This window comes from Trachypithecus francoisi, unplaced genomic scaffold, assembly GCF_009764315.1.
Source record: "Trachypithecus francoisi isolate TF-2019V2 unplaced genomic scaffold, Tfra_2.0 Lachesis_group1, whole genome shotgun sequence".
Classification (NCBI taxonomy): Eukaryota; Metazoa; Chordata; class Mammalia; order Primates; family Cercopithecidae; genus Trachypithecus; species Trachypithecus francoisi.
Window position 1 is genome coordinate 6868454 of NW_022681454.1, and position 16556 is coordinate 6885009.

General features: G+C 51.0%; 1 protein-coding gene across 1 annotated transcript in view; it reads left to right on the forward strand.

Annotated features, from left to right (window-relative positions):
* The window catches only part of JAKMIP1 (janus kinase and microtubule interacting protein 1), a 182534-nt gene extending 165978 nt beyond the window's left edge, over positions 1-16556 (forward strand). Inside the window, exons 19-22 of the mRNA XM_033213708.1 lie at positions 3157-3360; positions 11709-11774; positions 15190-15234; positions 16423-16556. Of these exons, the coding sequence (XP_033069599.1) occupies positions 3157-3360; positions 11709-11774; positions 15190-15234; positions 16423-16452 (345 nt within the window). The 3' untranslated portion in view covers positions 16453-16556. The remainder of the gene's footprint in view (positions 1-3156; positions 3361-11708; positions 11775-15189; positions 15235-16422) is intronic.

Genomic DNA, 16556 nt, shown 5'->3' on the forward strand with positions numbered 1-16556 from the left:
TCACTGGATCATTGGACCTTTTTTCAAAGGACATCTTGCAGAACTGGCATTTCTGAAAATACACTTTGGAACACCTTGGGGTCCACCCTTCCTTTGTCTAAGCACCAACTCAGGAAGGCCTGAGGGATCCCTCAGAGCGCTGAATCTGCAGAACAGGCTCCTGCATGCTGGTTCTGCGGCCATATAGAAGCTGCCTTCACACTTGGAGTATTTGAAAGCCTGCCGTGGGCAGTGTGCTCCCAGTGGGATTTCAGTTGCACGGGTAGACAGGAGTTCTGACGCAGCTCTGGATTCTCATGAACAGTCAGGAAGTGAAATGCTCTGAGAGGGTGGCAGGGTTGTGTGTCCATGCTGGGGCCAGGACAGCAGGTGCCAGATACAAGCCTGTGTCCCTTTGTCACTGAGCTGAGTGAGGTGGGGCAGGCCTGCAATGGAGTTTCCAGAATCAAGTGGTGCATTTCCATCTGGAAACTGGCCACCCGGGGGTCTCCTGGGAGCTTGGCTGCTGAGTAGAGAAGGGGTGAGCCTGCAGGCACCAGCAAGCTCTGCTCCATGTGGAGCCCACCTGGGGGCCTCACAGCTCTGCCGGGAAACAGATTCCAGCCTTCTAATTCCCCAGGGGCAACTGTTGGGGTGGGCAGAGGTGAAGGTGATCATGTTTGTTGGTTAAAATCAGTCTGGCTCAATGGGCCTGGATCCCAGCAGGGAGAAGCCAGAGGAGGCTTGAGGAGCAAGTGGCCTGATAGTGATGGAGGGCTACTGGGTTAGCCTCTGCCTCAGTGATGGAGGGCCACTGGGTTAACCTCAGCCTCAGTGATGGAGGGCTACTGGGTTAACCTCAGCCTCAGTGATGGAGGGCTACTGGGTTAACCTCTGCTTCAGTGATGGAGGGCTACCAGTTAGCCTCTGCCTCGGTGATGGAGGGCTACTGGGTTAACCTCTGCCTCAGTGATGGAGGGCTACTGGGTTAGCTTCTGCCTCGGTGATGGAGGCCTACTGGGTTAACCTCTGCCTCAGTGATGGAGGCCTACTGGGTTAACCTCTGCTTCAGTGATGGAGGGCTACCAGTTAGCCTCTGCCTCGGTGATGGAGGGCTACCGGTTAGCCTCGGCCTCGGTGATGGAGGGCTACCGGTTAGCCTTGGCCTCGGTAATGGAGGGCTAATGGTTAACCTCGGCCTCGGTGATGGAGGGCTACCGGTTAGCCTTGGCCTTGGTGATGGAGGGCTACCGGTTAGCCTCGGCCTCGGTGATGGAGGGCTACCGGTTAGCCTTGGCCTTGGTGATGGAGGGCTACGGTTAACCTCGGCCTTGGTGATGGAGGGCTACTGGTTAGCCTTGGCCTTGGTGATGGAGGGCTACCGGTTAGCCTTGGCCTTGGTGATGGAGGGCTACCGGTTAGCCTTGGCCTCGGTGATGGAGGGCTACCGGTTAGCCTTGGCCTTGGTGATGGAGGGCTACCGGTTAGCCTTGGCCTCGGTGATGGAGGGCTACTGGTTAGCCTTGGCCTCGGTGATGGAGGGCTACTGGTTAGCCTTGGCCTCGGTGATGGAGGGCTACCGGTTAGCCTTGGCCTCGGTGATGGAGGGCTACCGGTTAGCCTTGGCCTTGGTGATGGAGGGCTAATGGTTAGCCTTGGCCTCGGTGATGGAGGGCTAATGGTTAGCCTCGGCCTCGGTGATGGAGGGCTACCGGTTAGCCTCGGCCTCGGTGATGGAGGGCTACCGGTTAGCCTTGGCCTTGGTGATGGAGGGCTACTGGTTAGCCTTGGCCTTGGTGATGGAGGGCTAATGGTTAGCCTTGGCCTTGGTGATGGAGGGCTAATGGTTAGCCTCTGCCTCAGTGATGGAGGGCTAACGGTTAGCCTTGGCCTGTGATGGAGGGCTACCGGTTAGCCTTGGCCTTGGTGATGGAGGGCTAATGGTTAGCCTCTGCCTCAGTGATGGAGGGCTACCGGTTAGCCTTGGCCTTGGTGATGGAGGGCTACGGTTAGCCTTGGCCTCGGTGATGGAGGGCTACCGGTTAGCCTTGGCCTTGGTGATGGAGGGCTACCGGTTAGCCTTGGCCTTGGTGATGGAGGGCTAATGGTTAGCCTCTGCCTCAGTGATGGAGGGCTACCGGTTAGCCTTGGCCTTGGTGATGGAGGGCTACCGGTTAGCCTCGGCCTTGGTGATGGAGGGCTACCGGTTAGCCTTGGCCTTGGTGATGGAGGGCTACCGGTTAGCCTTGGCCTTGGTGATGGAGGGCTATGGTAGCCTTGGCCTTGGTGATGGAGGGCTACGGTTAGCCTTGGCCTTGGTGATGGAGGGCTACGGTTAGCCTTGGCCTCGGTGATGGAGGGCTACCGGTTAGCCTTGGCCTTGGTGGCATGCTTCTATTGAAACTCATGGTTCCTCTATACCACCTGTAGTTTCTTTGGAAGAGAAGTAGCTGTCCCTTAGTAAGGAGCGTGGGTGGGAATTTAGGAAGGCAGAAAAGGAGCTAATTTTCTTTTGTCCCTAGACATTCCCATAAGATAGCTATATGTAAGTGTCTTGCTGTGAAAAGGAGTAACATCCTGTAATGATGAAAACTCAGCTTTCGCAAGGATCCCCAGTTGGTCACTAATGTCTCATTCAGCTTTGCCAACAAAGGGTGTCTTCCTTTTGTGGGGGGTTAGGGGCAATTAAAACATTGCCACTATTTGCTTTGGGCTAAAGTTGCATTCTTAAGGCAGCTGAAAACCAAATGCAAATCCAGACATATTTTCCCATTGGCACCCATTAGAAAAGGAGAGATTTGTTCCCAAGGTGAGGAGAGTCCATTGGAAGCCAAGGATGAAATAAAACTCAGGTGAATTGCACCTCTGTTTGAGTCATGTATTTTAAGGGAAGGCTATGGTTACTTTTTCTTCTTGCCCTTGTCCTCTCTTGTGCATAGTATGGGCGTCTGGGTTGAATAGAGTAAAAAATGCTCTGGATAACATGTGCGCGGGGCCGAGTTGCTCCCTCACAGCCTGCTCCCCCGGGCACTGCTGGCCCTGTGCTTGGCCCCTGACAGATGCCCCTCCCTGCCCAAAACCCCCTCCCTGACTCTGCCTCCACTGGCAGCAGCCTCCTGGTGGTTCCTGTTCACCTCCTTGTGACCTTCCTCTGTCTGTGTGATCTGGGCTCCTCAGAAAATCCAAGACCTGGAGGCCACACTGTACACAGCGCTGCAGCAGGAGCCGGGGCGGAGGGCCGGTGAGGCGCTGAGCGAGGGCCAGCGGGAGGACCTGCAGGCTGCTGTGGAAAAGGTGCGCAGGCAGATCCTCAGGCAGAGCCGCGAGTTCGACAGCCAGATCCTGCGGGAGCGCATGGAGCTGCTGCAGCAGGCCCAGCAGGTAGGCGTCAACAGCTGCTGTGCCCACAGCACCCCGGGCATCCCTGTCGTCCTGTGTGCACCTTGGCACCCTGATGGACCCCTGAGTGCCCCAGGCTCTTTCCAGGGAGAGTTGGTGGTAAAGCAAGTTTCTGAGAAGCAAGATTTCATAGATGCCCGTCATAACTCCCTGTGACAGGGCAAGACATTCTACAGAGCAAACGCTGAAACATTCATCCAAACCAAGTGCCTTCTCCCTCGGCCCTCCTCCTCCAGCAACTGCAGGCTGTTTCCAGGTCAGATGCTGGTCATGGGGAGGCATCAGCTGAACGGTTTGCTTTTTTGCTGCCTTTTGTGATGGTGGCTCATTTGAGAATTGGGCCTTCCAGCTTCCATTGAGGTCTGAAAGCCTCAGTGTCTTCCAAGGTTCGATGCTGCATGTGAGTTTCATGTGCTACTGAGCACACGGCCTGCTGGGGGCTTCATGACTCCTGATTGACCATGAAGGGAAAGAAGTAGCAGCATGCAGAGCATTTGTTGGGCGCTCACCGTGTGTTGGGCAGTGGCTCCCTGCACTGCAGATCCCTTATCTCAGGGACCCTACGGGTGGGCACTAGGATGTCCACTTTCCAGACAAGAGAACTGAAGCTCAGGGAGGTTAGCTCATGTGCCTGAAGGTCACCCAGGTAGTAAGGATTTAGATTACTGGCGGAGAGGTATGTCACAGAAGGAAAAAAGAAGGGGGATGTGGTCAGAGAGAGAGAGAGAGAGAGAGACAGAAAGAATTTGACTTATTTTACGAAACTAGCTCACGCAACTGTGATAAAGATCGGCAAGTTCACAATCTGCAGGGCACGCCAGAGCCCCAGGGAAGAGTTGCTGCAGTTCAAGCCTGAAGGCCATCTGCTAGCAGCATGCCCCTCTCCTCAGGGAGCTCAGGCTTTCTCTCAAGGCCTTCAGGTGATTGAATGAACCCCCCCACCACACGCATTATGGAGGCTCATCTGCTTTACTCAAAGTCTACTGATTTAGATGTTTATCTCATCTAAAAAAGACCTCCACAGAAACATCTAGTTTGTTTGTCTGTTTTTTGAAATGGAGTCTCATTCTTACCACCCAGGCTGGAGTGCAGTGGCACGATCTCAGCTCCCTGCAACCTCCACCTCCCAGGTCAAGCAATTCTCCTGCCTCAGACTCCTGAGTAGCTGGGATTACAGGCACCCGCCACCACACCAGCTAATTTTTGTATTCTTAGTGGAGATGGGGTTTCTCCGTGTTGGCCAGGCTGATCTCAAACTTCTGACCTTAAGTGACCCACCCACCTAGGCCTCCCAAAGTGCCATGATTATAGGTGTGAGCCACCATGCCTGGCAACATCTAGAATACTTGACCAAATGTCTGGGTACCATGGCCTAGCCAAGTTAACATAAAATCAATCATCATCACCATCAAAGGGAAAGGGGATTCTGGGCAGCAGAGCAGCATAGTGTGGGTCAGCTTAGGGCAGCAAAGAAGCTGAAAACACAGACGCTGGGACCAGACGGCCTGGCTTTGAACTCGCTCTCCCACTTAGTTGTGTGGCCTTGGACAAATTATTTAACCTCTCTGGGCCTCAGTGTCTTCCTCATGGGGATGATGACAATGCCTGTGTCACTGGGGCATGGTAAGGTTTAGATAATTATTACTTGTAAACTGCTCTCAATAAGTGCAGACCACTGTGGATTCTTGCTGAATGTAGTCTGTGGGTGGAGGTAGCAGGAGCAGATGGAGAGTTAGGAGCCGGGTGCTGGCTTGTCTCTAAGGCCAAGCACTGTGCCTTCTTTTCAGGACTTGCTCACTGAGTATGCAGCAAATGAAGGAATTGATTTCGTGTTCAGGAGATCCTGCTCAAAGAACAGTGCGACATTTGTGTGTTTGAGCCAAAAAAAAAAAAAATCGTTACCCCACTCAAGGATTCAAGTCTCATGGAATGTGCTGCTTTTGGTGGCCTAAGTCTGAAATGTATGATGGGTTAGAGAGCACACCGTAAGGATACAGTGCAATGCCGCATTCCACTGTGACTCCTGGAAAAGCCCTCCATGCTGCACATGCTGAGAAATGAACCCAGGATCTGGGTGATTTTTTTAAAAGCCAAAGAGCAAGCCATGGCAGTGTCTGCCTGCTGGGCAGTGGAGGACTTGCATCCCTTAAAGAAAAGAGTCATTTAAAACGCAAGTGTTTTGTGGTATTTATGTAAGATCATGCGGGACAAATAACTTCCTTTTACCAAACCGTGTAGTCAATTGCATGGAGAAGCTTGAACAGTAGTTTAACCAGGGTTCATATTGCTTTTCCTTTATCTTTGGATCATTTTCAAATTAGTTGAGAATTCTGCTGAAGGTAATTCATAGACACTCCTTTCTCCCACTGAATATTGAAACTTCCCTGACCTCAGTTTTATTAAAATACAGTGATAGGCCGGGCGTGGTGGCTCAAGCCTGTAATCCCAGCACTTTGGGAGGCCGAGACGGGTGGATCACAAGGTCAGGAGATCGAGACCATCCTGGCTAACACGGTGAAACCCCGTCTGTACTAAAAAAACACTAAAAAAAACTAGCCGGGCGAGGTGGCGGGCGCCTGTAGTCCCCGCTACTCAGGAGGCTGAGGCAGGAGAATGGCATAAACCCAGGAGGCGGAACTTGCAGTGAGCCGAGATCCGGCCACTGCACTCCAGCCTGGGCTTCAGAGCAAGACACTATCTCAAAAAAACAAACAAACAAACAAACAAAAAAATACAGTGATATGTACCTATAAGCTGAAGTCAATACATTTATTTAACAAGACATTGCTCTGAGGCTTTAATGGGATAAGATATGCAAACCAATTCACCTGGTACATGGTAGGTGTTCAGTGAAAGAGGATTCTTTATGTCATAATGCATGGATGTCAATACCCAAGGCAGTGTGCTGCCCCCTGGCCACTCAGCGTGGTTCATGGACCAGGGACATTGGCATGATGCTGAGGCCTGCTAGAAATGCAGGATCTCAGGCACCGCCCCAGGCCTATGGAATCAGATTCCACATTTAAGAAGATCCCATGGTGATTTCTGTGCAACTTCAAGTTGTCAAATCTTGTCTTATAGACGCATGGCTGTGAGTTCTAGGGGGATATAAGGGTCTTGTTACTTTTTTGGCTTAGTAAGAAAATGCGTTATTATTCCTTCCCTTCCCCATCACCCTGTCTCCCTCCTCTAGCACACCAGGCAGGAGAATCCAGTACCTACCTCCTCCCTGCTTTGAGTTCAGCTCCAGAACGGTCAGCAAGGCTTAACGTTTGCTGGCCTCAGAGCTTCTTCATCTGTACTATGGGTAGTTCTGAGCAGCTGCACCTCCAGGCATTGCCTTGAGGCTCTGGTGTGGTTCTGCAGGTGAAAAAGCTTGGCCAAACTCTCCCAATGTAACTGTTGATGCCATGATGTGTGCCGACTCTCGCTCCCCTTCTCCATGTAGTGTTGCACGCGTGTAGCAGCAACGGGAGCCCGGAGCCCCCAGCCAGTAGCCCGGAGCCTTCAAACTTAGGAGCGCATCTGTTTTACTGGATGCTTCCTTTAACAGGTCTTCCTGGAAGTGGGTGGTCTAGGTATGACTCCAGGGCAGAGGGGAGACTTTCCAGCCAGCCCCAGTGGCCACATGGTGCTGGGGAAATGAGATGCTGCTGCTTCTGGCTTCCATTCAACAACTATGCGTAGAGCACCCACCCCATGCCAGGCACAGTGCTGCCTGTTGGGAGTGGAACAGTGGACAAAGTCCTGCTTCCATGGAGAGGATGTTCTTAGATTCTGGGGAGGGGAAACAAGCAAGACTTGAATAAATACTGAAGATGTCAGAAACAGCCAGAGGCTAAAATGGTGTGAGGAGGTGAGCCAGGCAGCCACCTGGTAGAGAGACAGCAAATACAAAGCCCCTGAGGTGGGAACAGTTGACTGTGGTTGAGGAGATGCTTTATGTTTTCTAACAGCTGCAATTTTCAAAAGTAGTACCCTGTGTATAGGATTTTACAGAGAAACCACCACCCTGAAACAGTAGTTATAAGGAGCATCATTAAAACACCTGTTTGAAAACAGGTGTTTGGCTACCTAATTAAGTCTTCAAACCGGCTTAAACTGATGGAGAGATGAAGGCACAGAGACAAAACAGCTGGATGAAGGTCAGCCAGCCACAAAGTGACCGTTCCAGGCCAGGCCCGTCCTGAGTCCACTGCCAGAGCCCTGATCTCCACACTGCGTGACCCCCTGAGGGTTCACTATTCATGTTTTGCGATTCTTTGCTAGTTGCTATCATTTGATAGTCTCCAGAAATCTGGTATTTTCAAAAGAGTATTGCAAATCCTACATTTTTTTTCCAAAGGGAAGTAATTCAAACCTGCATTACAGTGATTTTTTTCCCCTCCAGGAACATAAAAATTAATGTTTTAAAGTTTATATATGGAAAGCTATGATGTAGCATTAGAAGTCACAGGCTCTCGGGTCAGACAGATTTTTATTCAAATCCTGTCCCTAGTTATGATGTAACCTGAGGCAAGTTAGTTCACCTCTGTGAGTCTCAATTTTCTTGTCTGTAGAATGGGTACAATCAATGCACACGTCTTGAAGTGTTGTGGTCAATGGAGAATTTATCTAAAGTGCTCACAAAGTAAGCACTCAAGGACTATCAGCTAACATTTGCTGCACTTGGCCTTTCTAACCCAACCTAATCAGTATCATGTCTTCTCTCACTTTTATAATAGTCCCTAACACTCATGTATTCAACACAGGCGACATGACATAGTACAGCCAGGTGCTCTGGTAACACTCACCCCACTTCTGATCTGGCCCAAGCACTGGCTGCCTGCTTCAACCATGGACAGACCCTCCCAGTCTCCCAGTTTGCTGTGGACATTACCATTGTATTTCGCCTGGAATCTGGCCCACAGGGTACAATGATGTCCCCTGCCCGGCCCCAGCTGAAATTGGCATTTTCCAGCCCTGTTAACTCAGAGGAAAAGAGGATGTGAAAACATCCATTAGTGGATGGCACCTTTCCCAACAGAATGATTCTGCGCTTTTGTAAAAGGTTCTGCCTGAGTGAAGGTTGGAGTGAAGCCACTGGTGTAAATTCACTTTGTCCTGACCCTCTCTGAGGGTTCAGCAGCACTGGTTTCACTTCCTAGCCACAGTCGGCCTGCAGAGACATCTGCTGGGACAATTCACGATGGCAATGCCCTCTCCATTGTCTCTTTTTCTGCCGAAGCCGTCCTAACACACAGCACCACCACAGCACCTCCCCTGAAACTCTCACTGGCTCCCTAGTGCCCAGAGTACAAAGTCTGGGTTGCTTAGTCTGACCTTCAAAGCCCTCTAGAGCCCCTTCCAACTGCCACAGCTGCATCGTCCACCTCTCTCAAAGATGCCCCTGCTGGCCGTCATGGCACTGTGTTTTGTTTCGTTTTGAGTTGTTCTAACATTCGTGTACCAAGCACTGTTCTAGGTGCTGGGGCAATCAATATTCCAGCCCAGGGAGACAGGGTGGCGCTGACACACACAAGGCGCTCAATAGATGTTGGTTGAATGAAACTCACACGAGTCCTATGAAGACAGGTCATTGATGCCATTTTTCACAGGAGAGCAGAGTGAGGCTCAGAGAAGGTAAGCAACTTGTCCAAGGTCACACAGCCAGGATGCAACAGAGCTCAGCTGTGAACCCAGGTCATCAGATCAGGAAACTCTTACCCACTGCTCCTTCTGGCCTCCCACACTCTGATGAGAGACTGTTTCCTAAGCATGAATGTCAAGAAAGATTAGAATGACAGCCAGGTTCTCAGGCTGATTTGTAAAGCCCAGAAGTTGTTCCTGGGGGATTCTCAGAAGTTGTTTGGAAACTGTAAAGCCGGACATTAGATTACAAAGCCTTGTCTTACAGATCCTATTTCACCCTCCGAGTCACGGAGTCCCACACAGATATTACAGCACAGGGTTCCAGACACAGAGAGATCATGTCACTCACCCAGAGCCCAACAGCTGCTACATTTGGGGCCCAGAATTCAAGCCAGGTTCAGGCCGCATGCCCGCTTACTCAGCAGCTCCTCGGCCTCCCTGCACGTGAGGGGGTTGCCGGGAAACCCCTGCCACTGCCAGACTGAGATCACACCATTCCCTTAGGGTGGGAGAGGTAGAAAATTACCGCTTGTAAAAAATAACTTACGGAGTGCTCAATGCCAAACTCTGCTCTAAACACTTGGTACAATTTTGCTTGTTAAATCCTTAGATGTGGGCCATCTATAGATAAGGACACCAGGCCTCAGGGAGGCGGAATAACTGCCCGAGGTCACAGATCCAAGAGAATCATTTCTTTTTCTCTGTCTCCTTCATGGAAACCCTTCTGTTTGGCTGCCCCTGTGATCATCCTGAAATCAAAAGCTCATCATGTCCCTGCTTAGAACCCGTCACTGGCTCCCCATGGCAATCCCAAAGCTGTGAGCACCTCATCGGGACATGGGCCATTCCAGACCCTCTGAGCTCTGTCCCTGACCCCCCGCCTCAGGCCCCTTGGCCTCCTGCATGTGCCGTTCCCTCTGCCTGGAATTCCCGTCCCCTCCTGTGCATCTGGTGAACTCTCATAGGTCCCTGCTGGGTTCCACGTCTCCTCCATTCTACAGCTCAATCCCTCACCCCTTGCCCTCCTCACACCTCTTTATTTATTTATTTATTGAGATGGAGTCTCGCTGTGTCACCCAGGCTGGAGTGCAATGGCATGATCTCGGCTCACTGCAACCTCCGCCTCCCAGATTCAAGCGATTCTCCTGTCTCAGCCTCCCCACAGGAGCACACCGCCATGCCCGGCTCATCATTGTATTTTTAGTAGACGCATTTCACCATGTTGGTCAGGCTGGTCTTGAACTCCTGACCTCAGGTGATCCACCTGCCTCAGCCTCCAAAAGTGCTAGGATTACAGGCTTGAGCCACTGCGCCTGGCCCCTCTTGGTTTTCTTGATGGCGTTTGTGTTCATCTGATGCCCCTTCTATTTAATTGTATGCTGCTGTTGTCTGAACCATAATTGGACTATAAGGAGAGAGACTTTGTCTTTCTCCCCAGGACTGAAACAGGCCCAGGCATATGGAGCCCTATTTACTGAGTGACTAAATGTGCCCACAGCGGTGGTTCTCAAAGCAGGGGCCCTGGACCGTCCACATCCTCATCACCCGGGAGCTTGCTGGAGCACACCTTTCGCTCAGGCCCCACCCCAGCCAGGCTGAGTCAGAAGCTCTGTGGGCGGAGCTTGGCAATCTGCATTTAAGTAGGTTCTCTGGGTGATGCTGACACAGGCTGGAGAACCCCTGCCCTACAGAATGCAAGACGGCTTCTCTGGGCCTGAATAAAGGCCTGTGGTGACTCCACTTTTAATTTTTGCTGGTTGGAATCATCCACCCTTCCACCTCCCAGCATTGTCTCAGTGCATGAGGTCTGTATCCCATTCAGGGCAGACAAAGGGCAGCAGCCCACTGGGCAGAGTTGCCCCAGAGGTACCCACCTTGGCGGGGCCCTTGATGGGGCTTAAGCCCTGTGCGCACATAAAGAACTGGAAACGGGGGAGTTCACGGGGCAGTTCACCAGATTTCCTTGGTGGAGAGGCTGCGTGGGACGGGAAGGAATGATCGGTAAACCACCCAGGGAATTAATTCTGCAGGTGCAGCACCAAGGAAGGTGACCAAGAGTCCCGGTTTGCCCAGGACTGAGGGATTTCCTAGGACTCACACCAGGAAAGTCCTGGGCAAACCGGATCTGTTGGTCACCATGGTACCACGTGCTGAGTGGGATTCTAAGAGGGTAGGGTGGATGCTGGTGCAGCGGCTCCCACCAACGCCTCCTCTGCCCTTCTCCCTTCCCCCCCCCAGCCCCCAGACTGCAGCTAAATAAATCTTGGACAAGTACGTGACTTGGTGTCACATCCCACCCATGCCCTTTATTAGCTGCTCAGGGAGCCTACATGTTTTGGCCCAGTCTCAATGTTTTGTTTTCAAAAGATCCCCTCTTAAGAATGTGTACTGTGTAATTCTATTTCCACAAACTTCTAGAACAGAAACAATCTGTTATTAGCGATAGAAGTCAGAACAGAATTCCTTCGCAGGGCTGGAATTAAGCCGGGGGGCCAAGGCCTTCTGGGAGCTGGGACGCTCTCTGTCTTGCTTTGGGCGGTGGTGACACGGGCTTGTGCGCGTATCAGAGCTCACCAAGCTGCCCACAGCGTTTGTATCCTTTTCGGCTTCTGTGCTAGACCACAATAAAAAGAAAAAAAAACAGAGGTTTTAACCCTGGAAAATGTACCTTTTCTGACACATAGCCTGGTGTATTTCAGAGAATTCGAGAACTGGAGGACAAACTGGAGTTTCAGAAGCGGCACCTGAAAGAACTGGAGGAAAAGGTAGGTGACTGCAGCTCACACTGTCCCCAGGTTTCTTTCCATGAAATGTTAGTGCAAAATCATTTTATTTCATAATGTCCAAAGCATAGACTCTGTCTCCAGCCCTCCTTTCTCTGCGCTTCTTCTCCCAAATCAGCACCTCATGGAAATTGGTAGTTCCTCAAAATTCCTTCCTGGTAAAGGCATGTCCTGCTCAATGGCTGTCAAAAATTCTGCAGGCTGGGCCAACTCTGTGTGTCTTTTTCACGAAAGCCTTTCCCCAGAATCCCTCCCCTGCTGTCTCACTAGGAAAGAGGTGAAGCATGTTAGCTTGCTGAGGTCGGTGGCATCCCCCTAACCACAGACACAGGTTCTCCTCCAGGGACTCATTCATTTTTAAATAACTTCTATATTCCCCAAACCAGTCCCATGGTCCTGGAAGACGCAGCCTCTCCCATCCCAGAGGATGTGAGGTTGGCCTCTCACTAGGCTTTGGGTATGTTCCACCAGCCCATTTACCATGATGCCCATTTTATGGGTGGGGAAACTGAGGCAGGGATAGATTAGGACACCTGTCCATGGTCCTGCAGCTAGGAAGGGATGGCTGGGGTCTCCATGGATGTCATAGCCATCCCACCCTGCCCCTCCATATGACGTTGGTCCAGACACACACATGAGTCTTGCTCAGGACACACGCAAAGCAGATTTATCATGGCATTGCCCTTCATCTTCTTCCACCTGATGGCTGTGAATCCTTGAGGACAGGGTCTACGTGGTGTTCATCTGATTCAAGACATTTCTTGCTGCAGGGTAGGGCATCATCAAATGTTTGTGGATGAGTAAGCAAATGATCCTAGATGAGTACAGAAAAATAATAATTGCCTGTTTAGTGTCACAGAGGTAAGTTCAAGTGTGGCAACAAGATGGAGGGCTGCTGAACCCATCCAGGAGGCCTGGGGGCCCGCATGCCTTTGCCTGAAGAGCGGTTCTCACCTGAATCTCAAAGGTCAAGGGGGGATCAACTTGGGAAGAGGAGGTAGAAAGGGCATCTCTGGGCTGCATGTGTCTGAGGCCGGTCTTGTGAGACAGGAAGCTGGCTCATTTCAGGGACAAACCAGGGCAGAAGGCTCTGGAAGGCAGATTCCCGGGCTGTCCAAAAATGGGATGACAGCCTTTCTGTAGAGTCAGTCCTGTAGAGAATCAAATCATGTGCCCAGAGAGATGGGACAGCTCTTAAGATTTCATCTCTGTTTCAGATGCTTCCTCTCCCTTCTTTCATGAGAGTCTGCTCCCTGCAGATGAAATCACCTTCCCATCTCTGCTGAAGGCGTAGGGCCCTGCCGGGTCGCAAGTGGACTGAGGATCTGTGCACAGGGGTGGGGGCAGGGCTCGCCTGCCAGTTCCCTGGTTACCCTCATGGAAACCCCAGTTTTAGCTGATTCCTAGAGTCCCCATCTGCCAGATGCCCACCCTCACCAGCCTTCCAAGGATATTTTGAGAACTCAAGGGAGTCTCAAGTATGACTGAATTTAAGAATTGCTTGAGGCATGAGCTGGCTTTGCAGATAGATGAGCCTGGGCTCTCCTCTGGTCTTGCCCAGGTGGGCCCAGAGAGCCTGGGAAATTCACCCTTCTGCCCCAGGCCTTGGTGTTCTCATGTGCTGCTAGGAATGGTGCTCTGTCTCTGAGGGTGGATGTAGGGATGAAATTAGGTTGAGGATATGAAAGTTCGCAACCCAGGGCCCAGGCAAGGCATGTGGACTGGCAGCACCAGTTCTTCCTATCTCCTAGGTAGTTCTACCACTTCTGTTGATAAAATGCGTCACAGAGCCAGATATGATAAAAGAAAGGCTTAAAACATGCCCAAGGTCATCCTTGCTGATTAAAATGTTAAAAGTCAAGTGCAATGAGCACACACTTAAAATAACATGCACTATATCCTCAGCAGTGAGAATACCTGGGAAATGTTGGAATCCTCTTTCTGGCTCTGCTTTGACTCTTTTCTCAAAGCCAATGTTTGGGGACTGGTCTGTCTCCTTTTGCCGCAGAAGGGAGTCGTGGAGGCTGGCATGTAGAGCAGGAGGGACTGGCCATGATGGACGCCTGATGAGGCCTGTAGGGCTGGAAACCTTTCAAGATGCCTCATGCCACCTTCATTTCCTTCTAGGCATTGGGGCCTGTGACCGTGGAAATAGCTCCAGCCACCACTATCCCTGACTCATCAGTCCCTTTGTCATTGCCAGAAAGTCTTTCCTGCCACACCCCACTGGAGGGTCTTAATGAATCCTTCCCTCTCCCCGGGCCTCAGTTTCCCCATGTGGAAGATGAAGGGCTGGGTGATTCCCAAGGCCCCTTCTATCTCTGACTTTCAATGATCCTACACCTTGTTTAGAAGTTGATGGCTGTTAGTTTGGACTTTTCCAATAGATAATATAAGGAGATATTCCCTTGTTTTTGGGGGAAAAAAGACCAATCAAGGATTATTTTCAAAAGCCCCCGCTGATGTTCAGATATGTTTCACCTAATGACTTGCAACTTCTTTTGAACAAAGCAAGTCCTGAAAAGGGTAAGAAAAGAATTCTACTTTGAAGTCAACGTGTTTAATTTTTCCTCCTGTTAAGACCATTTTTCCCTGATTTTTTTTTCTCTATAAGTAAACTAATCAAATGGCATGAAAGATTTTAAACAGTGGCTCTCTTGGAAGAAAGAACCCTGGCAAAGTTGGTATAGGGCTGGGGTGTCTCTGACTTCCCTGGGCCACATTGGAAGAAAAATTGTCTTGGGCCACACATACATTACACTAACACTAACAATAGCTGGTGAGCTTAAAAAAAATTGCAAAAAAAAATTCATAATGTTTTAAGGAAGTTTACATTTGTGCTGGGCCACATTCAAAGCTGCCCTGAGTCACATGGGGCCTGTGGGTAGAGGGCTGGGCAAGTGTGGTGTAGGGGAAAGTTGGACTGGGTGACCTTGAGTGGAATTTACGCTGATCTTTGGTGCACACATCGTGCCCCCGTCTCTTAGTGGGAGCCACTGACCATGACCATTGGCTGGGCCTTCGTCTATTTATACTGGCCTGCCTACGTTCTGCATGAAGTCCACATCACAGCACCAAAAAGACCTGTCCCGGTCCAGAGTGTCAATCTCCCCTGTCTGAGTTAGCCACCTGTTTGGGGAGGGGGTCGGGATAACCCACCCTGAGTGTGGAAGGCCCCAGGATGCGTTTCCCAGGAGAGATCAGTTCCTAAAGCCTGTTTACTTCCCATTTCTCTTTCCCAACCCAACAACTCAGTGTCATAATTCTTGTAAAATGCTGTCATTGAGTTCCATACTACATATCTTACATCTGTTTTCTTTTCTTTTTCTTCTCTTTTCCTCATTTTCTTTTGGTATTATTTTATAGTTTTTGTTCCTTTTTTTGTTTTTCTCACTAGCATTCATTCTGTGGCCTTGAGGACTTCAGTGAGCCAAGACCTCGGGTTGGTATCCTTTCCTTTTCGCAGATGAAAATGATGATTTTCTAAAACAGGAGGAGTCCTCCCAGTCCCTGACGGTCACGTTCCTTGAGAGATGAGGCACCGTGGAGGGTGGTCTTGTGCTGGATGCCTCAGCTCATGGGTCTGGGTCACCAGGGGACACCCGCCCTGAGGAGGCGGATCAGGGAGGCTCACTGTGAATAAGAATCTCGTCTGTGGAGTTTCATCCACAAAGAGGGACTCTGTTTTATTCTAAAGGTTCTCTCCAGTTTGGCTTCAGTCCTTGGTGCTCTCTGTTGCCGTGTGGACCAGTAAGTCCTCTGTAGAGTCCAGGGTCTTTGGCTTCCAGGTTCAAGGGCTGCAGGAGCAGGAGGTTGCTGGACAAACGGCTCATGGGCCCAGACTGCCACTTATGTGCAAAGTGCCCAGGGTGCCCATGTAAGAAGTCACCCAGCTCCCTCTCATCCCTGTCCTGTGGTGGATTTTGACACCTGTGCCATGCTCAGGGACCTCTGGAACAAGGCCACCTCAGCATCTGGTCCTCCTCTGACCACTGAGCCCTGTGTGTCTCCAGGACCCAGCTCCCACCCTAGACACCTGGACCCTTGCACATTCTCCCTGAGAGTGACCATTTCAGAGCCAGGGGCTGCCGGGACCCATAGACTCTAGAGTTCTGTCTTTGAATCCAGCCCAGGCTGAGGGCCACCTGGGTTCCGGGGATACCTACAGCACCCACCAGGTAGCTACCTGGACCCCTTGGGCTGAGCTCTGAGGCCAGGGCCCTGCCTGATGTCCGCATGGGCGTCCCTGAGGCTGACCCCAGTCCACAAAGGCTTTGGTCTGGTACCTTCTGTACCCAAGTGTCTGGGACAGTGCTGGACACATGGTCGATATTCATTCAATGTTTATGGACTGAGTAAAGGAAGGATCTCAGGTCTTAGAGGACAGCTGACACTCAGTCCCATCTGATCAGAGGGGGGGTGGCCACAGGGAGTGGGTGGGTGTTGGGGGACGGGTGATCTGATCCTGCTGCTGCTGCTGCTTCTCCTGGGTTGTGGGGGAAGGTCCCTCAGGGCTCAGCTGGGGTGTTCATGACGGCAGTGGGGGGAGGGGCAGATAAAGCCAAGGGACCCTCCAGTCATTTTAACCCTTGGTTCTTGTGCCCTTTCAAATTGTGTTTTAATCTTTCAGGATAGAAAAAGAGTTTATGGAATAAACTGAGTCCCTACGGCAACCCCAACCCCACTCAAACCAAATTCAACAGCGAAACAAGCTATTCAAAGTCCAGAGACTGCAAACAGAATTTATGTATATTTGACAATAGC